Genomic DNA, 27,942 nt, shown 5'->3' on the forward strand with positions numbered 1-27,942 from the left:
ACCAGATCATAGCCAAGTTGAGAGCTGTTGCTTATCAGTTCTGGAGTCCCCTTATCTAAAGTGTCATCTTACCTTGAAGGCCTTGCAGTGGGCAACGCCATCCGGCCCTGAATGACCTGTAATTGGTCAGCAGTTACAAACAGGAAGCTAATTAATCTAACACTAATCTAACATGTCACACGTTAATAGTAATATGTGTTTAAGTACATCATGTATACACCTTAACCCATTAAAAATACAATATATTATATTGCATAATAATACATTATAGAATAGCTTAACAGTATAACAGTATACTAACATGTTATGTGTTTACTTATGCTTAATACAATACTTGTGAATTATAGAATATCTTTAATACTAGTATACTAACAACATGTAGCATACTTAACAACACTTAAGTTGCTATAGGTAAGATTTAAAGGACAAATTCAGGAAAAGGACGGCCCCTCAATGGAAACTAACCTCACCTACTTTTCTTCTCACCATTTCTGTCAAATTTCTCCAATCGCTTCCAACTTGCAACCAACATCTTGGTCCAAAGAATAATGCCCTACCATGATTCTAAGCAATCAATGCACTAGTTAAATTAAAGCAAACAAAAATGAATCATTTCTACAGCTATGGTATGGCTCACAGATTTCAGGTACCTGATTCAGGTAAAGTTTAAACTCTATGGTCTCAACTATTACAAGACTCTTACCTCTTACCGAATACACAACTGAATCACATGTGGACGTCTGGTAAAATATGTTGCTATTGCAATAAACTCATATCAGTGGGAGTTCTGTTAGGCCATAGTGAAATGCTTTTAAAAGCAAAAGGTGCCCAGAATAACACCATTAATAGAGAAATAAATCCCTGAATTGATTGAATCGTGGATGGGCGCGTTTTATCCTTGATCAACTTTCTAGTTCAGATATATATCTTTTTTGAAAGGAGTAAATAGCTGCAGTTCGGGCTACACATGTGAATGGTGTGCTGCCATCAAGTGGTCAAAGAGTGTAAGAGTGTATCCCACTCCGAGGGATGCTGCTGCGCATCCCTTTGTCCTCACACTATTATGGTATGCAACTGCCTTTTTCATCGTATTTAGCTCGGAAACCAGCACAATGTCGATCTTGATACTGAAAAGTGGATTATCCAATATCTACAGATCGATTGATCTAATCTTATAATTTATCTGTCATCGGTTAGCGTTGGGCTGGCTCAAGTAAAAAGCATGACTTTTTACATTGATATTTAATCTAGCCTATTCTTACTGCAGATCATATGACCGTAAAATGTAACAATGTCCATGCTAGACGCCACCTAGGTGCCTCCCACACTTCACCAATGTGGCTTTCCTGGGCTCCGCCAAGACAAGGACGCAGAGTGAGGATGGAAAAAAGGTTTAACCTGTGCACTGATTACTCAATATGCATCAGGTGTGCAGCCTTTAACCGCCCCAGGGTCCAATCAGACTGACTCGGGCCAGGTGAGGCTGCTTCAGCCATCATCCACACACTCCACAACCCTCATATAGACTGTTTAGAAGCCAGGTAGGCCTATAGTACAGCAAGTTGGGTTTTCATGTTCCTTATTGTATGGACACCAACAACAAGACGATGAGGGAGCCGTAGGGGTGAGAACTGGGATGAGCAAGTCTTGGAATCACAACATTAAGACTCACAAACTGGCAGATGTGAACTGCAACAAAGGAAATAAAACCTTCAATTAAGATATGCTAAACTAGAAAATGCTAGAGCAAAAACGTATTTTACGTGAAATAGTTAGCAAAATAGGGGGTTAGCCCTAGGGGCATTTTTTTTTTTAAAGCAATTTTTATATCCCCTTATGGTTTTACCTCCTGAGGCAATGGAACAGGCTTTTTAATTTTTGGAACAGAAAAAGTACAAATGTCCCTTCAGCGAGGCCATACGGTTACCGCACCAACGAATAGGACGGAGCCCTGGTCGAAGGAGAGTCGGTTCATCCTCATGTGGTCACAGACCTGTCCGAAGACGATGCGTCTGGCTCCATACTCGACCGTCAACATCCCTGACAGGGGCCCGCATATCACGATGAAGCCATAGCTCATGGAGCAGCCCAGCTTCAGCTGTAACATGGGGGGGGAGTTGTGAAAGCCCATAATCAACATATTCTTGAGAAAGGATGAGGCGACATTCACCATCCGACCCATCCCCAGCCTCCATTTGGTGGCGGGTTGACAGGAGGTGTCGGAGGCGGTCCATGAAGCTGGTCGAAGGGAAGCCTCCTGCAAGGGTCGGTGCGGAAGATGTTCATGTGAACGCACAAACTTGAGCGTGGCTTAACGGGCTGTTGGGTCTACTGTGTTTTATTTACACACACGCACGCACGCAGTGTGTGCAGTGCACAACTGTTGCCACGATACAACAGATACACAAACATTTTTTATTTATTTTTACGATTGGTTAAAAGGAAAAATTGAATTAAAATAACATTCTGAAAAAGCCTTTTAAACTATTAAAAAACGTGTACGAATTCAAATCCTGATCACATGAGTGTCCTTGACGCATGCGCGGTGCGGTGGTTTCGGGGATGATGATGAAGATGCCCACTGACATCAAAATAGAGCTAACGATCCTCCAACGTGTCTGTATTATAAGCTACTGTAGCACCTAGAGCTTTTATTATCGCTGTTTGCTAAGTTGTTGCTTTTTTTTTTTTTTTTTTTTTACCGTAGCCACACCTTGTGGTCTCGCACAAGTTGTCCAATAATGTCTGTGGCAAATGCTAAACACACTGTACTGAATCCGGTAAGGGTCTTTCCTATTTAATGATGAGCTGTATATGTTGACGTGTAAAGCATACAATATATTAATATATTGGTAATCGCACTGCGACGGGCTGTCAAACATCACTGTCCGGGTAGTCGGTAATATAGGACAGCCGATTAGCCGTGAGCATAACTGCAAGCTGCTTTATGTTTATCTGTATGTTGTGCAAACATTTAAACAGGCAAGGCTTCCGTTTTTATGCAACGATAGCAAGTTTGTGTGGCGTTTTGCTAAACCAGTGTCTGTCATTAGGCTGTAAGGGCTTCGGCTGAGCCTTTGCACGCACCCACTTGGACTCTCCCTGTCCCATTAACCTCAGGTGATCCCGTACACCGGATCCATACCTGGTGGGCTGCACACCGGGGAGATCATCATCGTCCAGGGCACCGTCCCGCCAGACGCTGATAGGTAAAGAGGTCATCATCCTCCACAATAATGAATCGAAACTTCAGGAGGACACAGATCATGTGAATGAATGAGATTAAATTTTCTTCTACAATAGTGCAATTTGCAGAACTTTGCATAGCTAAATCCCCCCCCCTCTCTCGCTCTCTCTTGTCCTCTCTGTCCTATCCGTCCACGATGCTGTGTGTCCCACGGCGACAGGTTCCACATCGACCTGTCAAGCGGTTGCAGTACTAAGCCATGCTCCGACATCGCCATGCGGTTCGACGCCTGCTTCGAGGGCACACCCAGCGTCACCTGCAACTCCCTCACGCAGGAGCGCTGGGGCCAGGAACAGACGCTCCAGCAGCTCCCCTACAAACAGGGGGCGCCCTTTGAGACCATCATACTGGTGCACGAAGACGTCTTCAAGGCTAGTGGAGTCATGCATTGGTTGAGGATTGCATTCAAATTGAAATGCCGTGTTAAAAGCTGGATGGGAGGAGAGGTGGGAGAATGGATTGGAAAATACTTGATGTTGTGGTAAACTTCTTCCTCACCACTAGGTGGCAGTGAATGGCACTCACTTGCTGGAATACAAGCACAGAATTCCTCTGGACAGGGTCGATACGTTTTCCCTTTCTGGGAAAGTGAGGGTGAATGCGATTGGTTACATACCAAACTCAGTGAGTACCACATGACTAGACATATTTCTTAATTGCGACATTACTATTTAAAAATGAAATCACACATTTGAAGGTTTCTAAATCAGAGCTTTTCCCTTTTTAAAAGGCAATATATTCCGAATCAGGTGACTTGGTGAGTTGTTTTCTTTTGCTAAATTTAATAAAGATTTCCCTTAATATCTGGTCTTTCTACAAACACATATTTTGTTGTATTTCAGAGTCTACCTTACAAAGGCAGTATCCTCAAGGGGCTGAAACCAGGGCAGCACATCACAATCAAGGGACAAGTCAGCATGTACCCTCACAGGTAAGATAAGAGGTTCTAATTATTTAATCTTGTCATGGTACATAGGAGTTTTATTTAAGTTATTGACAAGAAGGTATGTACCTATTCTTCTGAGGTAGACTCTTGTACTGCAGTCTCAGCCGTAACATACTTTGACTTCTATAAACAGCCAGTCTGACAAACTGGCAACCATGGGTCTGATTTATTTTCCCTGCTCCCCCCCTCCCCCCCCAGTTTCACAGTGAATCTCCGGAACAGCAGGACAGAGAACATCGCCCTCCAACTGAACCCGCGCATCAAGTCGGGCGTGTTCATCAGGAACTCATACCTGGGCGAGGCGTGGGGGCACGAGGAGAGGGAGCTGCCCTTCTTCCCCTTCTCTCCGGGGGAGTACTTTGAGGTAGGCATTTACATTCAGGGCAGGAGCAGACGCTTTATCCAAAGCGACTTACAGTGAGTACATTAAGGAAGAGAAACAATACATTGCTGTCGGAGCAGTAAAAACATTCATAGAAACAAGGGCTAAGCATTTACAACTTCTAGGTTAACCCATTCCCCGTGTACAACAACATAGCTAGGATAAGACGCTACACAACGGTAGGCGTCTACAAAGACATCGGCCTTCCGTTGGAGTCGTCTGCTGTAACACCACGTCATAATCGCCACGTTTCAGCCAATCATTTGGTATTGCTTTTATCCTTCTGTCATGACACTCCCCCCCTCTCTGCCAATGGTTTTTGGCACCCGGTGGCTCTGCTCAGATCCTGGTGCTCTGCCAGCCCCACCAGTTCAAGCTGGCGGTCAACGGCTGCCACCTGCTGGAGTTCCGGCACCGGGTGCAAGACCTGAGCAGCATCGACCAGCTGGAGATCATGGGAGACCTGGAGCTCAGCGACGTCAAGCTGTGGTGAGCCCGGGCGAGACGACGGGCGAGGTCAATGCAGGTCTTCTTTAGGAGGGATCCCAGGGTGTGGTCGCTAGGTCAGGCCAGCCTAGGCCAGCATATCACTTTGTTTTGGTCGCTGGTGCTGAAGACCGTCTCGGCAATGACACCGACAGTGGATGCTCAGAAAACAGAGTGGCCTTGTGCTGATTAACATCAAGGCTAGATGGGTCTCTTGGTGCCAACATGTCACTGATTTCAGGCGAATGCAGCATTTACTTACCACGGATAATGAGGAGCTCTAGGTTCAAACATAAATTTCAAGGCCAATGTACAACTCGCCAGCCTTTTTTTTTTAAAGGAAAACAAGTGCATGAGCAAACTAAGGTCGGCAGGCTGCAAGCTCTTATATGTGAGTTACCACTACTGTTTACAGCTAACCGCTTACCTAGGTTAATTTCTGTCTATACTAGCACTTATACTGTAATATAACAATAACAAGTAACAATGTACATCCTCAATAACATGAGCCACCAATAAAACAAAGGCGTCCTAAAATGAGATCTGGGTACTTGGACAAAGGTTGCTGTACATTAATGTATGTTAAGAAACAAAAAACAGTCCCAATGTTCAACATGAAACCGGATATTCCCACATGATGGTGGTAGGCCTGAAGCACAGTGCAGGACCACTTGAAATATTCCACCTCAGTTAAATACAAACAAGATTGTGCAACATATGCGTTCTTTAGTTGTTAAAGTTAGCCAGCTACTTGATATTTTATTCCTTTTTGATCATTCTGATGAATCAATGTAGTCTGCCCACTTTTATACTCCATTACCTTTTATTTTGTCTAATTGGAGGTATTATCTAATGTATGCACTATGAAATTGTTTTATTTCAAATAAATGTATTACCATCATTATATGTGTCACAGTCTTGATGTCTTTACTTACAAATCAAATGGAATAATAAGCAGGCAGATGCATCATAAGTACACAAATATGACCATATTAAAAGCAAAAAGCAAAATCTGTTTCTGTATCCCTGAGGCTTTTTTTGTGATTTCAAAATGTTAATGGATGGCTTCTTTGGGGCAGATATAAACTAAATCCTGTTATAGTAGATGGATACATTATTGAAATGTGCATCTTTCTTATTTGTCCACAAGATGGTAGCAGAATGTCAAGACTGTCAAGAAAACAGTGAACTATTATTCTAGCCAGCGTTTATCACTTACCTATTAAACTGGATATTAAACATGAAAAATGGTCTCTCATCTACCCAATGCCAACTAGAGACATAGTGTTAAACATCAACAAAACACATGTATATATTATTATGTTAGTGTAGAATGAACGCTGGCCCTGGTCACAGGCCTGACTTTAAAAGCAGTGCTTTGTCAGACAACAGTGAACTATTATTCTAGCCAGCGTTTATCACTTACCTATTAAACTGGATATTAAACATGAAAAATGGTCTCTCATCTACCCAATGCCAACTAGAGACATTGTGTTAAACATCAACAAAACACATGTATATATTATTATGTTAGTGTAGAATGAACGCTGGCCCTGGTCACAGGCCTGACTTTAAAAGCAGTGCTTTGTCAGATTGTGTTGCGTGACTCTCACACCACTGCTGTGTAACCCTAAGGAGGACATGCTCTGGTCTCAGAAAAAGTTGTATTTTTATTATGACCCACAACAAATATAACTTTTAAGAACACAAAAAATAACAATGGTGAGGCACAATACTGTCTTTATCTGTTTTTATATACATTTATTTATATATAAAATTAAAATAAAAACTTGGAAAAAAAGCAGAGTGATATGGTGACCTCAACCATTGTCTCTGATTGCACTGTTGACTGCCAACAAGAATGTCAAGAGTGAGAAAGGCAATAGACGTTGTCCAACCAGCAATGGACAAATAGGCTTAACTTTTGTTTGACAAAAAAAAGGCCAGACCCGTGATTCATGAGAAGAATAAAGCAGCTTGATGCAACCCAAAACAAACAATGTGCTGTCCAAAGAGACACTTCCTCTTTCTTTTGCTTGAGGTGGCCCACGGGCCCGCCCCTGTCCCACCCCTGTCACCTGTGGGCTGCGCCGGTGGGGGGGGGGCGCTTGTACATGACAGACAACAGAGTGTCCTGTCTGTTGGCACCGTCTAAAAAATGGCAATTAGTCCAGGACAGGAAAAGCTCACCCTGGCACGAGGATTTTTGGTGGGGCACTCACCGCTCAGAACAGTTTTGGCTTGGTTTCATTTTAATTCAGTTTGGTTCCTGGCAGCTGAATTAAAACCCGTCTTTTGAGAGTTCAGGTTCCCCTTACGCCCCGAGGGGTTAGGCTGGGGGGAAAAGGCCGCTCCGAATCTGACACAGAGTCTGTCGGGGGAGGGGGGGGGGGGAAGAGTGCAGGAAGGAAATGAAAGAGCAGGAGCGCTTATGGGTGGCACGGACGGATGTTTGGATGGGAGGAGAGCGCACTGGCCTCACACAGAGCTGAGTTTAACCAGTCCCCGGACAGAGTCCTCGTGTAGGGAGTCCTGGCTGGCCGGGTTGTAGAAGCTCGCCGGCATGCCGTGGGTGTGGCCCATGGGGCTGCCGCACGGCAGGATCCCCGGGGGCGAGGGCACCTCCTCCGGGGTGAGGAAGTGGTGGTGGTGGTGGTGATGGTGGTGGAGCCCCCCCGGGTCCTGCTGCTGCTGCTGCTGCTGCTGGAGCGTGTGTCCGTGGTTGTGCGGGTGTCCGTGGACGGGCAGCACGTCGGCGGGCTCGTGGCAGCTGAGGTTGGGGTTGGAGGTGGGCGGCGTGGGTTGCCCGACCAGGGGCAGCGGGTTGCAGGGCTCCCCCGGGGTGAGGGAGGTGCGGCCGGGCAGGGAGCCCCCGTCGTCGGGGCAGGTGGCCAGGATGATGGGCTCCACGCTCTGCTGGAGCAGGGGGCTGGCGGCGGCCTGTAAAACGAATTTGGTGCTCTGAATGCACTGGTCTTGGTCACACTGGGGCAGGGAGGGATGGGGAGTGGTTTCAATGGGAAGCACAGTGATGGGATGAGGAAAGAGACGGACAGACAAATGAGGTGACAGAGCAGAGTGGTGCAATGCGAATGAGGAAGGCAGGCATGAGGTGGGGAAAGGGGAACAAACAGAATAGATGGGAGAGGGGAAAGGAAAGAGGAGCATTAGTAACATGGTTATATCGTCAAGCCACATGTTAACACACACACACACACACACACACACACACACACACACACACACACACACACACACACACACACACAATTATCCCCTCTTAAAACAATGTTGGGAGTCCACAAGATAAAAGAGGAGCCATTAAGTCACTGAATCCAAGCCTATTGATCTCTATTGGCTGGACTTTGAAATGGACTGTGTCCAAAATGGAGGGCAGAAACAAGGCTAGGACAAAGTCATCAATACTATATGTTGGCTGGAGGGAGGTTATCTCAGCACTATCACTGTTCACCACAGCCTCAGCCTGACCAGAGCAGCATCGACACTAAAGGAGGTCACACTGTTTAGGTAGCAGAGTAAAACAACGCCTGATCAACTTGTTCTTATCTAGTACACTCTAGCATATCAGATGCCAGTCATGGATTGACCGGTGATGGCGAGATGATTCAGGGTTTTCTTTTCTGTAGCTAAGCTACTACCCTAACCCTACTTTGAACAGCTTGCTTAATTAAAACAAACTGCCTATGTACAGCCCCCTGGTATTTGTGCTGCTATTTTCCCTTGCCTTCTTCTTCTTCAGACAGCCTGGCTACTGCCTACTGATCAACGTTGTAGGCAGACAAAAGATCTCTTGAAGAACCAGGGACTGAACTTAGTGACCCGACTACAGAACAAAGACCAATTCCCCAGACTCCTGGTGTCTGAACAGTTGTTCTGCAGCTGACTCAGCACCGACACCCACAGTAAGCAGCCATGATCCAAATGTGGTCTAATGAATTCATAATAAAAGTAAGGAGAGCAGCAACAGCCACTTATCAGCTCTACGAGGTTAGCCCAGAAGACCAGCTAGTGTTTGGAGAGCTTGGGGCATTGCTCGATTGTTGACAGTAGAGAGTGCATGTGCGTGTGTGGTTGTATGTGCACACACACAATACAATTGGTACTGAAATCAATCAGTGGAGATATATTCATAGACTGTCAATTACAAGGCAACGCTCTTCCAATTTCTAATTGGAATGTTTTCCACTAGTCAATACGCAATGTGCTGCTAGTCATTGGCCAATATACAACCCAGCACGCTACACTAGCATGGTCAACTATACCTCCTTATAAACAAATAGACGTTTGTATCACGACCAATACAAACTGCACTGCAATGTTGACACTACAACCACGTTAATGACATAGGCATGTTTATCCAGGCTGCAGAGTAGCATTGTGTGTTGATAAGTGTTGATAAGACAGAGAGAGATGATCAAATTCATCATCTGCTCCTTTATGCACTGCCACATTTGCCAAACCGACAGAACCGGGGACTGGATTTACTCGAGTAGAGAAAGGCCTAGCCCTACCTTGCCCTATTCATCGGTCAATGTAATACATCTGTCATTATGTAATTAAGGAAGGATTACACATTGACTGTCGTTGGCTCTGGGGACAACAGACGGAGGTGGACATTGGGTGAGCCGACTGTCACTCAGGTGGTGAGGGCCAACCCCCCCACACATCACCCTCCACACATCGGTGGAGTGTTGCACACAACAGCACACAAAAGCAGTCCTCGCCTCTATGTCACCCTGCCTTTGTGGTGTGAGGAGTGACGGCAGCAGCTCACGCTAAACACAGCAACGGACGAGACGGAAAGGAAGAGACAGAAAGGAAGTTAGGAAATAAGGCGGGGAGGAAGAGCTATCCCGATGGATGATTTCCATAGCTTAAAATAACAAAGACAGTGCTTCGATTCATTTTTTCCTGGGCTTCTGTTCAACTCAAGGCGGTAAACGTTGCTCCCTTTGTTAGCGGGCACATTAATGCACTCTTAATGTTATGAAAGGACACAGTTTGACATCCTCTCAAGAGAGGACATGCATGTGCCGTTCCCATGGCGACGGCTCGTGAATGGTCCTTGATAACTGCCCCTTTCAGGGAACGCACAATACGAGGTGCCCCGAAAACACAAACCGGTAATTCAGTGCCCACATGCTAGAAAATAGAAAAAAAAAACTCTAAATTCATCCTTACAGCGTAAAACATGTTGGGCTGCGAGTAAACAAGGGGTGTTTGTGATTTAAAAAACACACTGGTTACGTTCAGTCAGCCCACTGCATTAGCCCATGTGTTACCAATTTAGAGTGCAACGAGTACAAGGAACAAATCAAAACGGCGTAACAATGGCCATTAATCACAGCACCTGGCCCTGCTTACTAATCACGGCGAACGACTCCGCTGAACAGATGGCGGATATTTCAACGTGTGCTAATTGTGGGACATGGAGAGACACTTCGCAGGTTTAGGACCTGTCGACAGAGGAGTCATCTTACAGACAACTCACTGGCGGAGCAGGACGTCAGTACCAACGTGCTATCCAATCACTATAGAATCAACTGTGGTTGCTGCCACGACCACTTGAACACTTTACTGCACCTCATTACTTATTACTTACCACTGTTTTCGTTTCTCTACTTATTATTACTTACTTTATTTTTATCATTATTATTGTGATATATTGATGATGCTACTTATTTTTACATCTTTATTTACTTTACTAATCTTGTATTGTTGCTGCTATGTGACTGTTGAGGAAGCAAGCCTAAGAAATGTTACTCTTGTGCACTTGTGTACAATAAGATGCAATAAAAGTAACTCGGATTCTGATTGGTAGCAACATTTAAAGGCAGTTGGGAGGACGCCTGTGGATTGGTGATGGGACGCTGGTTTGGATCCACACTGGGGTGCTCGGATGCCGTTTGATTTGAAAAGGGTCTTCGGTGATACGCTGGATCTAGCTGTTCAATGCCAAAGTAGGACTGACTGTAATGGTTATTTGGTGGTGCAGCAGGCGGTAGGGGGGGGGAGAGAGGCTCACTTGAACGTCTCCTCAGGACATGGCCTGGCATTGCAAGCAGTCACTCTGATCTCCCCAAGCCCTTTTCTCATCTTGTTTTGGTGAAAACAAGGAAATGTGTGTGTAGTATATAAACTATGGATGAGAAAAGAAAAAACAAATAGCAGCATCCCTCCAGCACATGAGAGCACACGCAGACAGAGAGCGGCACGCACACACACACGGCTCTCCCTCCCCGCTGATGACTGACTGAATAATAATAACGTTGAGCATTGCATATGAGGCTGAAGGCAACATCATTAAATCGCAGTTTAACAACCTCAGCAACTTGATTTTTGAGAATCTAGGAAAGACGAAAACACTAACTGGATTTAATAAACCCGATTTAAATGCATGAGCAAGCTGGGGAGTTTGGCGTGTGTCTGCTTGTGCGTGTACTACTGTTTCCCTTGAATACTCTCTGTGCACTATGTTTACTTAAGAGGCAACCCAAAAAGATGAGACGGAAGAGTAAAGCTGCTTTCACACCGCCGCGCGGCAACCGCCCTGATGACCACGGCGGTGTGACAGGGCCAGGCGTCTTTAAAAGCGGCTACTGCCGCTGCCGCCGAAAGTTTCAACAAGGGGAAAGCTGAGCGGTAGGGCAAAATCTGTGCACGTTCACGTGGGCAGCAACTGCTTCCTGGTCCAACCGCCGCAGTTGTAACCGCCTCCCCTCTGCCGCCCTTCCCTCATTGAAATGAATGGAGGCGGCGAGTTGCCGCGCAGCGTGTGTGCAAGCAGCTTAAGAGTGAGTAAAGTAAATGCGTTGGGCTTCTGAGAGTCCACCCCCCTGACATCATATAGCCCCCCTGCTGACCACTCAACACGACGACACACAAGCCAGGCTCAAAAGTGTGATAACCCTAACACAACTATGGCCCTGATCCCCCAGTCTGACATCAAGTTGATCTGCTCTGGCCTACTTGAGTGGCAGACAGGGGAGCTGTTGTTTGCACATGAAAGAACGAGCCAACAGCTGGCAGAGCACTCCGTGGTACAGGCTGGCGGTGGGAGAGAGGGCCCTCTGTCCGTCCTCCTCGCCTGCGGTGCTAACTAGGGACTGGGAGCAGTGAGAGTTCCTACTGTATTCTGGGTCTACCCTAACCCTGCAGTCAGCGAGTGGAGACTGGTGTCGTAGGGAAGCGGTACTGGAAACAAGGGCCCTAGGTGTCTAGAGGTGTCTAGAATGACAGGACTTGCACTGCCTCTTGTTTCTTGTTGCACTTAATATACAGGATGAAGATTTTAATGTTTAATTATGAATAATACGTGAAATATCTCCTTGTATTCCTAAAAAAAAGTATGCCGTGTTATTGTTCAAAATCTGTAGACATTATGTCTAGAGTCAACATGGACCCAATAGGTTCCTATATAATGAAAGTATATACAGTCTTACCATATGGCTCTGCTGGGATTGGGTGGCTCCGTACATTGCAATGCCATTGGTTGGCGGCGCCAGCTGTGGTGTGTCTGATGGGATGAAGCCTCGCCTATCAATGAGACTAGATAGAAGACAAAAAGAAAAAAGTGTGAGGGTGTGTCAGAGAAAACATGGGCGTGCTAGCTAGTGGATCACCTAATACCGGTGACAATACTGGGGTAATGGTAGAAAGATAATTTAGCGCCTCAAGCATGGCTTAGTGTTTTGAAACAAATTGCAGATTGAAAACGATTTTAGGTCTATGATGCAGAGATTTATTCCACGTCGAATGGGTGGGAACGATTGTACAAGAGACGCAGACATTGCTGCTAAAACAACCTCCAGAGGGGGGGGGGGTGTAAGCTAGCCTGGGAACCAGACGGATCTGGCCAGCTCATGTTTAATTTGCTCTGCCGTTAAGGTCTGGCTCCTCTCCCATGCAAAAAGATTTCTGCCAGTTACGAAATAGACAGACCGATCACAACCGTTGATCTAATCTGAGGCGGGATGAATACCATGACGCTGCAGAGGCTTTTTCAACAACAACAAAGATGGCTGCCGCTGATGTGATCAACGGTCTGTTGATTCTGCTATCGAGACGGTATTAAACTAACTGGATGGTATGTTTTCACTAAAAGAAGAACAAACGACTGCGCTGAAAGCTTTTGTTGAGACCCCATAAGATTGTGTAGTACAAATCTGAAATCTGCGTGCAGTGCACATGTGAAGAGAGTATCTCTGGTAAAATGCCCCCACACGTGAACAGGCTGAGACGGTTGTGGCGTTCCTGTGAACACATACATTTTTGAATCTAGAGTGTGTGTGTTTGTGGGATCTAGATATTTATCACGTGTGAACAAGGCCCATGGCGTTTTACAAATGAGATGTAAAAACATGACTTCTAGTTTAAAATTGACAAGAGAGTGACGATTTCAGTGGAAATGATCTTGTATCCGGTTATCTTCTTTGAATAAAAAACATTTTGTTTGTGCGAGTGTCTGCACATTTCTATACAATGCGTGTGAGTAAGGCTAGATAAATACTGTACCTAGCCATTGCACATTCGTAAGATAAATCATACAAACATTCCATTCTCTCTTAATCTTTTCTCTCTTGCGCACACACACACACACACACACACACCATAGCTACTCAATCACTGAGGTCATGTGGTCGAGCATTGGGGTGAATAACTCTGTCCAATCATTTATGTTGCGGGACTCTGATACAGCTGGTTAGGCAACAACCTGCCTGGGTTAATGTGCGTACGTGTGTGTGTGTGCCTGTCTACGTGAATCTGACGTGCATGCATTTGAATGTATGTGCGAGTGTGTGATCACAGCTAACCATTTCTGATAGTAGCCATTCATCACCGCAACCACACACACACACACACACACACACACACACACACACACACACACACACACACACACACACACACACACACACACACACACACACACACACACACACACACACACACACACACACACACACACACACACACAGTGAGCAGGGTAATCAGTAACATAGTGGCTGTTGACAGTTTGCTCCATGGGGACAGAGCTCAAGTCACGTGGGAGCGAGCCACCAGAATAGCAGAGCCTATCCAGGCATCACCACGGGCTCATTGTTTAAGATCATCCGGGCTTCATCGCAATCGATTGCTAGGCAAATCGTCATCCCTGCCTCCTCGTTTCACAATACTCATAATAACCAAAGAGGGAAGAGGACTGGGTTACCATAACGACTAGTTGCCTGCACTGCAGCCAATCTGCTGCCTATATTTAGGCACCTAGCTTCCACCACCGCAGCCAATATGTGCACTTCCTTATGACCAGCCAGACTGGACAGCGCTACATTACACTCCATTGCAGTTCTATCCGGTGCAACTTGTCCCCTTTTGTTTTTTTAATAACAACCAGTCATCAAGTGTGCCTTGTGGCCCATAAAACGTAGTTAAAAGCATCATTACCTATGAGCAATGTCGATGACGCTCCCTGCTCCACCAAAAACACTGACGGGGCAGTGTGTATGTATGTATGTATGCAACTTCTCCCCGCGTGGTCACGTTATTACACCACTCCCCCGTCTGTGGTTTTAGACTACAGGACGTCGTGACACGACGCCGCGCGGCCAAAGCGAGCTGCCGGGTTGCAGTCAGAGATAATGTCGTGATAGTGGCTATCTGCTGGTAGCACAGGACATACACATCTCCCCGCCGAGTACGCCACCGCGTTGAACTGATGCCGACGTGCGAGCGAGCGAGTCACATGGACACGCGGAGAACGCCCCGACGGCTGGATCGTGTTTCTTCTTGTGATATTACACGGCTAACACGACCGTGGAATCATAGGATTCAAAAAATGGAAACCGAAAATAGAACTTTGATCTTGGATGCGACGGAAATAGGCTTGAAATCCATTTGGCGCCCGACGCATCTCAGCCGCTATGCGAAGGAATTGGCGGCCAAGGGCAGTTTTATTTCAAGATTGGCTCGGACAGCTTGTGTGACCAAACCACGGTGTTACAATAGGGCTGAAAAATCAAGCATGCTGTGGCACACCCCCCCCCCCCCCAAAAAAAGATTTAAACGCAAGAGTGTGACAGAAATGATCTTGGCTCACAGCGGACCATTATTGCCTCAGAGCGGTCATGGTCGAACCCGGTCGGTCACTCCCGCCAACACATTCCATACCTGGGTGGCAGGGGTCCACACAGCGCTACGCAGCAGTTGGTGAATATATTGCCATGGCTGTAGGGGTTATAGTTGTCCTTTCCTCTTTTAGAAGACCACGAGCCTTTTATCTGCCAGACACACATTAACGAACATCATTAAACATCACATAATGTTTCGGTAGTGAATAGATCAGAAATGAAAGAAGCATCTGTGTAAGGAATTGTGTAATATAAAATAGAACCAATTATATCAAATGGGTCAGCTGTTTTTTTACACTACTGTATGTTAATTTCATCATGGTATGTGTGTGTGTTCAATGTCAATACTCACGTCTTCGTTTGTGGTCTGGTTGGAGCTGATCAGGTAGGTGTGAAAGCCTGAGAGGCCCACTATGGACCAGACGGAGAAGAAACACACCACCACCTCCAGCACAGTAGCACCAGGAGTTAAGGACAATGGGGCTCACGTTCTCTTTCACATCTATCCATCTCAACATGTTCCCTCTTATTCTCACACACACACACAGCTTTCTTTCAGGGTTATAGCACTCTTGTCCGCTTGTGTGGTTACCCATTGCCTGAGAATGTATGCTCTTATCGACCTGTCCAACTAGCTACTGGCTCGCTCCTAGTGCAGCGTCAATGACTGACCACAGCAGCTGAAGCCAAGATACAGTAGATGCTGACATTGCAATAATAGCCATCCAACTCTATTTATCTTACTGCAACATCAAGATCTTTCAGCCAGTCTCTCTCTCTCTCTCTCTCTCTCTCTCTCTCTCTCTCTCTCTCTCTCTCTCTCTCTCTCTCTCTCTCTCTCTCTCTCTCTCTCTCTCTCTCTCTCTCTCTCTCTCTCTCTCTCTCTCTCTCTCTCTCTCTCTCTCTCTCTCTCTCTCTCTCTCTCTCTCTCTCTCTCACACACAGATGACTCAACCGGTTCAACAACTGGCACAGCATTTCATTTTTATTTATTTGGTAGCCCTGGTAGCCCTTGTGTCATACCACGAGGGACGGAGTCAAGGAGACAGGCAGAGAGAATGAATCAGATGAATAGAAAGAGAAATTCCTTGGATTTTTAAAGAACAACCGGAGAGGGGATTGATGCAACAGGGTTTCTAGGCTCTCCACCTGATTTATGAGAGCCAAACACTGTGAGAAGGTGACAGACACGGCACACTGCATTTAGGCTCATCTCCCATCTATCTCTCCATTTATTCAGCGCAGAGAGTCGTGTGGATGCGGGGACAGTTGCCCCGCCTTCATAGCTGGTGGCTCAATGTTGGACGATATGACGTGGGTGGCTGAGCGTGAAATGTCAACAATATAAATGCATCGAACAGCATGTCATCGCTGTCTGAATTCCAATGTTTTCCTTGCCGGTCAGGAAAATGCAGTTTATGCGTCACTCGTGTCTTGCGTATTTGAGAGTGAGACACAAAGTGTTAGAGTAGCTCTAGCTAGTCTAACACTTAAGAGAGAGTGTAGGGTTGGATAGAACGAGAAAGAGACAAACCGGCAGAGTTGTCAGAAATTATTTAAAACCTGCAGCACTAGAGAACGGTTCAGAGCAAGGTTCAGCACAAGGTGACCCATTGGCCGCAGACGGCGAGTTAGGTCTGTCAACACCCGTCTGTGTCAAACCGCAGAGACCGTGCCCTTGACTAAACCCGGACACACGAGTGAGCAGGAAGCTCAATGGGAGTCGGTGAAGGCATGAGACGAACCAGGCTGGAAGCACAGACCCACATCGTCTCAAAGATTACGCAAAGCACAACAGAGAATATATGGAAAGGATATCTGGCCGGGCTGTCTTTGAGTGCGTTGAGGAACCCAGTCCGATGAGACCCTGCAGTCAGAAGGGATGGGAGTTTCAGATTAGAGTTCAACACGCCTTCCAGACCGGAACCACAACGTGCACCGGGGCTCAGAATACACAGGCCACGTTTCAGATGGCCGTGTCTGGTAATGCTGGAGCTAGTCTCGGTCTGGTGTGTGTCGCTCGGTCCGTGTCTTGAGTAGGCGCGGTCAGCGAGGCTTTGATTAGGTGGACAGTCGTGTTCAACGCTAGTGCAATTTAACTGCCATTAGTGTGGAATGGAGAGACATAAAGACACAGACAGCTAGAATACAATCTGTCTGAGCAGAATATGCCCCCCATGACTTCTGTATCACGAGTCATCTACACCGTTTATATATATATCATTATTACCCGGCTTTGATGAATACGATATGATTCAGATTTGAAAAAATGGAAATCAGTAGTGTTGTTTCTGTTTAGCAGACCTCTGCTGTGAATAACAGGCCGTTGCTATGGAGGCGGTTGCCATCTGTCTAATCTAATTAGCGGAAACAATACATTTATTTTAAAATCAATACAATAAGAATATATATATATATTGTGGGGGTGTTTTTGTGACAAAATACACCCCTTCAGGGTGATTCATGTCCAGCATCACCCTGTCAAGAGTTTATTTTCTCTAAGATTTCCAGCTTGCTGTACATTATCCCTGAAATAACTAATACCTCAAAAGGTTCGTTTCAATCAAGTAAACCAATGCCTTTTTTCAAATCGGCGAATGAAACATTGATCACCATTCAAAAAATAAGGTGGCAACGTAAAACCATTGTTTTTCAGCCGGTTGTCCCATATGTAGCATGGATGTGTCATTCTGCCACAACGACAAATCACACACAGCCCATGAGTGAGTGAACAAAACACACATTAACAAAACATGCCAACGCCGCTGAGACAGCTGCCAACATACACAATGTCGACAAGCTCTTATTTCTCAATGCACCCACTTACTGCTGTGTGTGTATGTGCGTGCGCGCCCGTACCCATTTCAATCGAGAAGAAATGTCACAAAGAAGGTGACATTTAGAGAGACGGAGACAGAGAAAATGACAGATTGCCAGAGCAAATGCATGTTTTCTTTGTGAATCGGGGGGGCTGTGTATGGTGTGTCTGCATCCGCCAATCGGCTCGCCTTCAGTCTACTTACGTATGATGACGTGTGTGATGACGAAGGCAAATATGAAGATGGTGAGGAAGGAGAGGGAGAGGATGAACATGTAGAAGAAACGGTAGTTCCTTCTTCCCACGCAGTTCCCCACCCAGGGACAGTGATGGTCAAAGCGCTCTGCGAGGGAGAGACGGGGAGGGAGGGAGAGACAGACAGAGAATAACATTAACTGCATTTCAAAAGAGAGCAGTGCTGCTCTTTGTTCCAGCCTTTCAATGAGGGAAGGAGCAAAGAAAAAAAAAATCCATAACATTGAACTCCCTTTACCTAGGGTGTGGGAAACACCTGGGATCATTTTACAGTAGGCCAGACATGGGCATCTCACACATTGATGGACACCTACACGCACATACCAATACACACACACAAATATATGTACTGCCCTAATTGTTTATCAGTCTTACAAGTGTATGCACATTCAATGAGCTAGAGTAACAAACTCAAACACCACCAACCACGCACAGACGGACAGGAAAACTCTAAATTCTGCTCAAACTGCCGCCTAGCATTCTGAACAGACGTTGACTCAGTGCTCCCTGACTGCTAATGGCAAACAGCTACAAGACGGACTGCCGCAGCTGGATTTGAGCGGCTGCAGGCCTTTATTATTGAGCAGTGCAGTCCACATGTTGGAAGATGTGTTTGGCTCGGTCAACAATAGCCTGTCCAATAACCTTGGGAGAACTTAATCAAGGCCCCTCGGAGGAATCCTCAGGGGATGGAAAATGTGGGCTCGGGACGGGTTGCATAAAATATATTTTATTTATTTTATTTTATAGTTTGTCTATATTTAGACATTAATCGACATTGATACATTAGACATTGATACTACAAAATAAATTATTTATTATTGGATAGAAGTAGAAAGGGGCAGAATGCTTTAAGAATGACATAGCTACATTATAATACATGGAGAGCAGCTCATATGATATATCTATCATTATACTGCCTAAAAACCCATTGACCCAATGGGTGTCTCTCTGTGCACAGCATGCAAATACTTAACTTGCCAATCAGAGATGCTATACGCTGCGCATAAGTGACTGGCCTCTCCCTTCATTAATGGGAGGCTAATGGAATGAAGATGCTGCCTCTATCAAGAGCTGTGTGCAACGACGACATGGTATCTGATACTGTTTGATTGTGATGTGTAATCACAGTGAAGAGATCAATTAACCACACAGCGAACATGTTTTCGTGCTAGCAATCTTCAAAAGTTCATTGTTGCTTTGGCACTGGGCTCTGCCAAGTAAGAATCGTGTGAAAACATGTGCTCGCTAAGCTTCCAATCAGTTCAACTCTGTGAGAGCTCACCACTCCAAAGCCTTTTGGGATATGTATGCACCGTAAGGCAGGATAAAGGGATGCAACCATTAATTTGGCTTGGCCATCATTAATGGTCTATCCCATTCAAGATTCAAGACTGGCTGGTAAGTTATTAATGAGCTTGTCACCCCCCTGGTGTGGACAGTATTAGGAATAGAGAGATGGGGCTGTCAATATAGGCCCATGGCTTATGTAATCATGCTTTAATGAATGATGTCTGGACCAGTTGCACTGCAGGCCAAAGTTTGCCCAGCACAATTGTCAATTGCGCAAATTTGTTTTGGTTTTGTTTAAACCATTTCCATGCCATACCTTTCCATACCAGGCAATACGTACTCAATGCGTTTTTGTACCCTGGGGCTACGACAGAACAGGTCTCCATACCATGCCGTCACTCTCCCTTTCTCTCCCCATCGGCCCTCTTCACTCAATGAGGAGTGTGTAGGGTCACGAACAGCAGCCAAACTCCCAGTTCGGCTGCCACAGCTCCCTTTGTTGACTTATCTGTATAGTTCATCTTTTCCTCAAGCCACCGCATTGATTTCCCCTCCTGTGTGCCTCCCAGATGAATTACATTTAAAAAAAAAAAAGAAAAAGTACCCAAGGCACACATCTTTTGCAATCCTGGATTTGTTTCCCAAACAAGGAATCAAGCTTATCGGCCTGCTGCATCGCACGCCAAACGGCAAGGATAACTCCACACACGTGCTCATGTCCCGCCAGTTACTATCAAGCCCATGCCTAAGCACAGCATTGCATGCGCTCTGCGCGCGCACACATCCCACGTTTGTCCGCATGCACACCTTGAGCGTCCTCTTGCACTCACCCACACAGTTGTCACAGAGGCTGCAGTGAGAGGTCCGCGGCGGCCGGAAGATCTTGCAGGTGAAGCAGTACTTGAGCTTCACCGTCTGCCCGTTGATCACCACCTCCCTGGTCCTGGGGGGCGGCCGGTAGCTGGTGCTGCCGTTGGCCTGGTCTACGGCGACGCAGGGAGGGTGGCCGGAGAGGGGAGGGGAAAGGGAAGGGAAGACAAGTGGGAGAAAGAATTAATACTTTTCTGTGCTTGTGTTGGCAAACTAAATGAAGGTCCCCGTCAGAGGCTAAAATTCATGCTTCATCGGGTAAAATAGGCTTCAGGGAAATAAAATGAATGAAAGGAAAAACCAGACCATGGCCTCAAAAATCACGTAACCATCACTACCAGTATGGCTGAAAGATGAGGCTTTCATAGCGTAAAAAGGTGAGTCTACATCCCAATATTACAAGGCCTGGCTTTGAGGTTTCTCTTCTGAAGCGTTTGAGTGGGAATGAATTCGCACATGAGTGGGATGATCACGCTCAAACAGTTGTGGTGTGTGTGTGTGTGTGTGTGTGTGTGTGTGTGTGTGTGTGTGTGTGTGTGTGTGTGTGTGTGTGTGCGTAAACAAGAGAGCAGTGAATTAACAGCCAACAGGCAGTTGTTTGGCATTTTGTGAAAGGGTACATTCTGGTAACTGCTGTGTTTTAGAGATGCGTGCAATTCTTCTCGGTATTATGCCGCCTCTTCCTCTTCCCTCCTGGCTTCACTGCCCTTTAAGCAGCCACCACTGAGCACAATAGTGAATAAGGCAAGCCACTGGGAACAATTATTTATTAATATAGTTTAAGGATAAAATATTGATGTCATATTTATTTAACCAACTATTCAACTATCATATCATCGGAGGCAAACATTAAAGGGTGATATTATGCGTGTCCACCTAGATGTATGCTGGATAGATCAGTCTACCAGCCAACCCAGTGGACTGGAGCAAATGTTGCTTATCTATGCATCGTACATCTACGATGACACTGACTTATGATGTCATTTAAACACAGAAAAGGCAGATTTTCAAACGGCTTGTAATGGCTAATCTCACTTGCACCTGGTGGCATGATATCACTCCTTACAGAGATTACTTTTTCTTTTGAGCCGCTTGAGGAACGTCAATGCCATCAACCTTCATTCTGGAGGTTGGTTGTAGTTTTATCTTCTGTATTTTAGCCAGACCCCACTCACACACACACAAACATAAATCACCTAAAATGAACTGCCACCACTGCTTGGAAAGCCATTACAGGGCTGTCACAATTCGTTGATTAAGCAGACTAATTATGACTCGGAAAACTTTCAATCATGTGACTTTCAATCATGTGTCCTGAACCATTAATTGAATTAATGTTTATTATTTATTTTTTAGCCTGGCATATGCCATATCTACAGCGGCTGAGATGTGTCAAACAAACAGCATGTCAAAAACGCTTTTCACATTCGAAAAACACAAGCGACATTACAGAAAACTAAACAGAAAATAGCCAACACCACAACCCAAAAGCAAAAGCCATAACATAAACGCAATGGTCACAACACAATCTCAACAGCCACCACTAAGTGGAAGGGAGCGTCAGCGGATGTTGACAATGAAACTGACCAAATATTATTGCTTAAACATGAGGCTTTTGCATTTGTGTTGTGACTATTGCATTTGTGTTGTGGCTTTTGCAGTTGTGTTGGGGCTTATGGGTTTGTGTTTTTCCATTCATTTGCTAGTGTTTTTAGAAGTTGTAAAGTGTTTTGGATATGCAGTACGTCCAACACATCTTGGCCACGGTACATTTCCAATATTCATATTCTAAGTCAATATTCTATTTTTATTTTTTATAGGGCATAGAGATCTAATGATTAAGTAAAAATATATATATATGTTTTAAGGTGTTAATAGCAATACGACATGCCCTTATAGCAATACGACTTGCATAACAAAATGCCATTGTCAGAAGTGAACATCATGATCATTAGTTGCAGTGCTAAAAGCTCAGAAAATAAAATGATGAATCAATCAATGGGTTAATGATTGGTTGTAAAACAGGTTTGGATAAAACTGACGAATTAGCACCCAGAGTGTTATGTGACTGAGCCTTCTTATCTTTGATAGTGAGCCAAGCAGGCCAAAGGCCTAATATCAGTTACAAATCTGTTTTACCTTCTTGGCGAGTATAATTGATGGTGGCAATAACTAACATTACTATTAAACTTTAAGGACTACGAAGGATATCAAAACTGCCAGCATAAATCCACACTAGGGTTCAGTTAGGAGCTAACCGTCAACACAGAGAATCATGACTTCATCAACCCCGTTAGCAACTTCCTACTCGGTTCTATTCAAAGAAAAATCTAAAATGACTAGCACCACGTTGAGGAATACTACTCACTGTCCACTGTGTTTGTATGCATTAAGACACATCCAGTAGAGAACAAAAAGTCAACGTAACCTTTCTGCTGAGCCAAGATATATGTATATTTAGCTGCCTTGTTGGCAGAGACGTCTTCCATAACAGAGCCTAGCGAGAGATACCCCGAGAGAGATAGCCTGGCCCTGAGAAAAGAGCCTCACGCCAGAGAAAATAAAAGCAAGGAACATTGAGATTACACCGCCCGCGTGAAAATTAACCCTGATGGTGTACAGACACAAATCACACAGACACCAACCATGCTAAATAAGGGGTTCACTGTCAGCCAAAAAGTGTCATGCGTTGCCTGGCGGGCCATGAAAGGATTGTAATTGCTACCCTGTCGCGACAGTGGATGAATGGGGAACATAACACTCACTCGCGCACTCACACTAGGCAAAGTTGCCCTGTACCGTACTCAAGTACGATTGCACTGTGCGCTGGCCTGAGCTCACACTAGGCAATCTCAACTGGGCCTGAGTAAGGTTGCCTCTTGTACATATAGGTTGCGTATCTGTGCGTGTGTCGGCTCATTAGCATCTGTACCGTGGCCTGAGCACACCTCTCCGTGTAAGTGTACTGAGGCCACGGGATTGAACTGTACTTGAGTACGGATGCCGTGCTCACACTAGCCAAACGATCTAGACTTTAGGGGGAAAACGTACTCGGGCACGGTACAAATGGCCTAGTGTGAGTGCCCTAAGAAGGAGGATTCAGGTTTGGTAATGTAATGATTGCTAAGGCCTCCTAGAGCTGATTTCAGCTGGAAGACAGAGGCTTCCGCCTACGGCTCATAGCACTGGAACAGAACGAGGAACTGTGTGAATGGTATGGGCCGTGAAGCCATGTTTACGCAGAACTATTACATGGCTAGAAGTGAAAAGCTTTCAGCTGCTCTAACTGCATTTACTGGCACGGCAACTTTTGACCCGTTGACAGTAAAAGTCATGATTAATTATACAACAATCACTTAGCAGTCATGAATCATTCAGCTGTTAAAATAACAATTCCGCCATGCTTCGGATTTCAGTAATACCGGGCTAAGAAGCTTTAACAGTATTTTTTTGTTAAAGGCAAAGAAATGTTAAAACCAATATAAGACAAATACCGAGTTCAACTGTTACTATGAATGCATAAAATGTGTCAATTGTAGACCAACATTTTCATCCCAAATTCAGTCCTTTATTTATCATATGTTAATGTTTCAGACACATTATCAAGAACATACAAAAGGTGTGTTCCATATAAGACCATGTGTATGGCGTTTTTAACGTCAGCCAACCAGCTAATACCCCTGTTCACATCCTCCCTACAGGTTAAGGTGTGTGAGTGGTTGGTGGGTATGAACGAACCCTGCAAACCACCTGCGAAGCTCGACACAGGGTCACCGGCCCGGTCTAAGAGCTGCACTCAATTACAAGTTAAATATCGGAAAGGGGCAACTGAGTGGAGATGTAGTGAGGCGGGAATGGCCTATAAATAGCGCCAGCTTCGGGGCACACTCTCACCACTTCCTGTTGACATGGTGCACCAATGAGACGACCCAGCTGGTGCCACGCCTGCATCGCGTCTCTGCAACAACAGTAGCCGCTTTTTAGAAGTATTAACCATCAACACTATTGGACAGGGCCCGTCCGTCTTAATGATCTCATCATCAATGTACAACATTTATTCTCTAATATAATCTAATATAAGTACTAATATAAAATAATATAATGACTTGACCTTGCTCATCACCTGGTAGCAGTGGTATGCACATGTATGCTAAGTCGATTGGGACTAGGGTTGTACTTGGCACAGGGGCCGTTCATTTCTTTTGACATGTCCACAATATTTGTTAGAGAACATTGCAATATCTCATGCCCTTTGACATTACCCGAAAATATTACACAGTAACATGTGCATATTGGTTTTCTTAAGTTTTGGTATTTTAAATCGGTTGAAGTAAAACAGAATATTGTGGAAATGGAATACAGTGTGTTTGTAATACTATCTATGAAAGAGAACATAGTTTTACGATGGGGCAATTTTTAAACTACAACTAGCTGTCTCATCAAAAAAACACTATGAAGTTATGACTAAGTGTATGCATCGCTCTGCATGCGGGCTCTCATTCAAGGTGCAAGCTCACACAAAATCCTCCCACAAATCAGAATCTCTCCTGCATTGCCTGTCACCATCTGGCAATGTGATTTTTCCCAACGTTACTGGTCTGCAACTGTTTGTTCGCCCGTCTCCTTTTCTGCCAGAGACCCATCCTGTGACTCCACCAGCTCTACGACCAGCAAGCCACAAGGATCATCACATCAGCCCTGATTACTTTATCCCAGACCATATAATAATACTATTTCATGATCCAATCTTAGACCGTGAGCAGCACTAGTAATACAAAACAGAAACAAGTCCTTAACATCAGATGTCACTCAATTTGTACTGCATTTTGTTTGTATTCACTGAACTGCGGAAGCAGGGACTGTTCCAGGAAGCAAGGGTAGATTACGGTACAATCGTGACAGTAGAGGAACGCACAGCCTGGCTTCTGCTCACCGCACAGGGCTTGAGCTGGATAACAAGCCTGGTGAGCAGCCAGAGAAACCCAGGATCAGGGTGTAGACAGAATGGAATAGGAGGAAGAGGAGTGAAAAGGGTCTGAATATGTTCTGAAGTTCTGGAGTAATTAGCCCAGCTTGGATTATCTTCCGTTTTCTTTTGGTTTCTATCTCAACTGATTTATTCGCACCATTACTGGTCATTCACTACAGTTTCCATCCTCCTCGTCACTTTTTTAAATCACTCCATCTTCCACGCACTCTTAGTACATCGCTGAAACACCCACTATGGGGCTTGAGGCATGGTAGAGTAGAGAGCAAAAGAGAGCTGGTGGCAGGAGAGAAAAATTGCCTCTCCAGGGACACAGGACAGAGTAACAAGCAAGGAATAAACATTTCAATGTTACGAGATGCATGTTTGTGCCATGTGTTGGCTGGACTCTTTGAGTAATTGTTTATGCAAATGCGGTAAACATCTGTGGAGAAACATATCCGTCTCCTCGAAGTAGAGGCCAGACCAACGACGACTTCTCCATACAAAGGATAGAACGCAGCATTCGTAACATTGGGCAAAAAAATATATGAACACATATATAAGGCAATACATCATGCAGCATGTCTGAAAAACAGCCAACGCCGGCAACAGTCCATATTAAGGTGTTAAAACTCAAATGGGTGATGCATTTTTGCTTTTCTAAAAAAGGCACCAGCCTGTACGGAGACAGAACGCGTAACCTTGGCCTAATGAGCCACACGCTCCAACCACCTGAGCTTACCAGCCCCATGACTAGAAACAGAAAGAGAGAGCATGCATGCATAAAGACTGTGCACTGGATATAGTGCAGTACATTACAAAAATGTAAAAACATCAACAATGATGCATTTCTTTAGTATGAGAACTCTCACGAAAACACAACACAATATAATGACGTCGGACCTGGAAATAACAATCAACCAAAAAATACTTTTGAGTCTCGTCAATCAGAAAGCTGAAAAAGTAATTGAAGCCAATACAATCTCTCCTTACGCTCCCCTTGTTATGCTTTCGTCTGTGTAGTCATTACAACCTGCATGTAGGAGTGGCCAGCAGTGCACTAAAAGTGAATACGAATCTGGGATTAAAAAAAAGAAAGTAAACAATGGTTATTTACAACCAATAGAGGTAAGAAGAATCAATGTCTATATGTCCTCGGCAAACTTGTTGTCCCTAGAGCGGTGTAACCATGAAATGCTGAATGCATGAAATGTCTTATTTGAGGTCTATCCTTCGTAGTAATTTGTATAGTCTCCATCTATGCTTCAAGCGCAGCTGACGGCTATGGAACGGATAGTGTGAGAGAATGCAGCTCAGAGCTGACCGGAAAAGAGATGCCTCCCTCAGCTGCTCTTGGCATTAGAGCTTCAGAGAGGTCTGGTGTTTGGCACGTGGCATCCAAAGGGATGCCATACGCTTTAGTTCTGACATACTGAGCAGTGGAGGCAGGCACGCAGAGACATCAGAAAGAAACGCCGTCTAGATGAACACTTGTTTGGGGTTTACAGCTAGGATCAGCGGGCTTGGATACTGTGTGTGACCCTTAAGACTTTAAATTAACTTTCTGTTAATGTTTTCTTTTATGGTGGGGGGGGATTGTTGAGCTGGATGGTGAACTCAAGTCACGTAGACAAGATAAACCAGCAAGGACTAAATTTGTTTACTCACAACAGAGCAACCTGCTCAACCACCCCCTCCCCCCCTGACCAACAGGAAGGGTGTATCTGGTGAACAGTCATTATGTCCCATACTTACAGTTTAGCCAACGGGTCAATATGGCAACCTGAGCCGTGTGGCACTCGACAAAATCATTAATTATTAACAAGGCTTCTGTTGAATTACCCAAGTCCACAGAAAGCCTGGAATGACTTCTCTTTTCAGTAAAGTCTTCCCATAGCTGTGTTGTGTCTGTCCAGATTAAATGTTAGCCCGGCCTGTTGCCATAAGCGGAGCCAAAAGCAGCACACAGCTAAAGATCGGCATTCCAGCTTCTGCTCATGCACAACAAATAACGCCAACACACAGCTCTACTAAAACCGTCCATTCCCATGATTACACGCTCTCTGGCAGAATCAATCTCTCTGTCCCCTTCCCCTCTCCTGTCCTTCCTTCAGTCTACAGCTCTTTGACCCACTGGCCCACTGTTTATTTAGCCATCAGGTCTCCCAGTCAATATATGCCTTTATTTAGTCATTCCCTCACAGTGGATCTGTCCTTGTGCTTGTGATATATTTACTTCCCCATGGAAGGGACACACACACATAAATCCCCACCGTGTTTATGCACACCCTTTAGAAATCCTAAAAACATTCCAACACCTGAGGATTTCTCACTATTTAATCGTGTCATGACCACACTAAAGTGTGCGGAGTATTGCTTGTGTTGTATCGTTTCAAGAATAGAATAGAACTGGTTAAAAAACATCTTGTGTAAAAACGTTAATTTAGTATAGACTTAATGATGTTAACAAATTTAAATTGATAAGCATCCGACTTCTCTGATAACTACAATAGGGAACCTTTTTTATC

General features: G+C 45.0%; 2 protein-coding genes across 4 annotated transcripts in view; one reads left to right on the plus strand and one right to left on the minus strand.

The window, feature by feature from the left end:
* Window positions 1–2,741: 2,741 nt before the first annotated feature.
* Window positions 2,742–5,068, plus strand: lgals8b (galectin 8b; the record flags this gene model as incomplete). Its single annotated transcript, XM_084481781.1, has 8 exons — window positions 2,742–2,780; window positions 3,121–3,209; window positions 3,408–3,618; window positions 3,752–3,871; window positions 3,978–4,004; window positions 4,090–4,178; window positions 4,392–4,557; window positions 4,919–5,068. The coding sequence occupies 8 exons, from the start codon at window positions 2,742–2,744 to the stop codon at window positions 5,066–5,068; spliced, it is 891 nt and encodes a 296-aa protein (XP_084337907.1).
* Window positions 5,069–6,722: 1,654 nt separating this feature from the next.
* The window catches only part of LOC311362045 (palmitoyltransferase ZDHHC14-like), a 39,102-nt gene continuing 17,882 nt past the window's right edge, over window positions 6,723–27,942 (minus strand). For 2 of the 3 annotated variants that reach the window (XM_084481845.1, XM_084481846.1), the window contains exons 4-10: window positions 20,406–20,558; window positions 18,233–18,370; window positions 17,028–17,076; window positions 15,562–15,664; window positions 15,250–15,359; window positions 12,525–12,630; window positions 6,723–8,046 (exon numbers count right to left, since the gene is read on the minus strand). In XM_084481845.1, coding sequence (XP_084337971.1) covers window positions 7,540–8,046; window positions 12,525–12,630; window positions 15,250–15,359; window positions 15,562–15,664; window positions 17,028–17,076; window positions 18,233–18,370; window positions 20,406–20,558 — 1,166 coding nt within the window. In that variant the 3' untranslated portion in view covers window positions 6,723–7,539. The remainder of the gene's footprint in view (window positions 8,047–12,524; window positions 12,631–15,249; window positions 15,360–15,561; window positions 15,665–17,027; window positions 17,077–18,232; window positions 18,371–20,405; window positions 20,559–27,942) is intronic. The other variant, XM_084481847.1, reaches the window with a different exon arrangement.

Source organism: Micromesistius poutassou, assembly GCF_964030765.1.
Source record: "Micromesistius poutassou genome assembly, chromosome: 17".
In the NCBI taxonomy this organism is placed as follows: domain Eukaryota; kingdom Metazoa; phylum Chordata; class Actinopteri; order Gadiformes; family Gadidae; genus Micromesistius; species Micromesistius poutassou.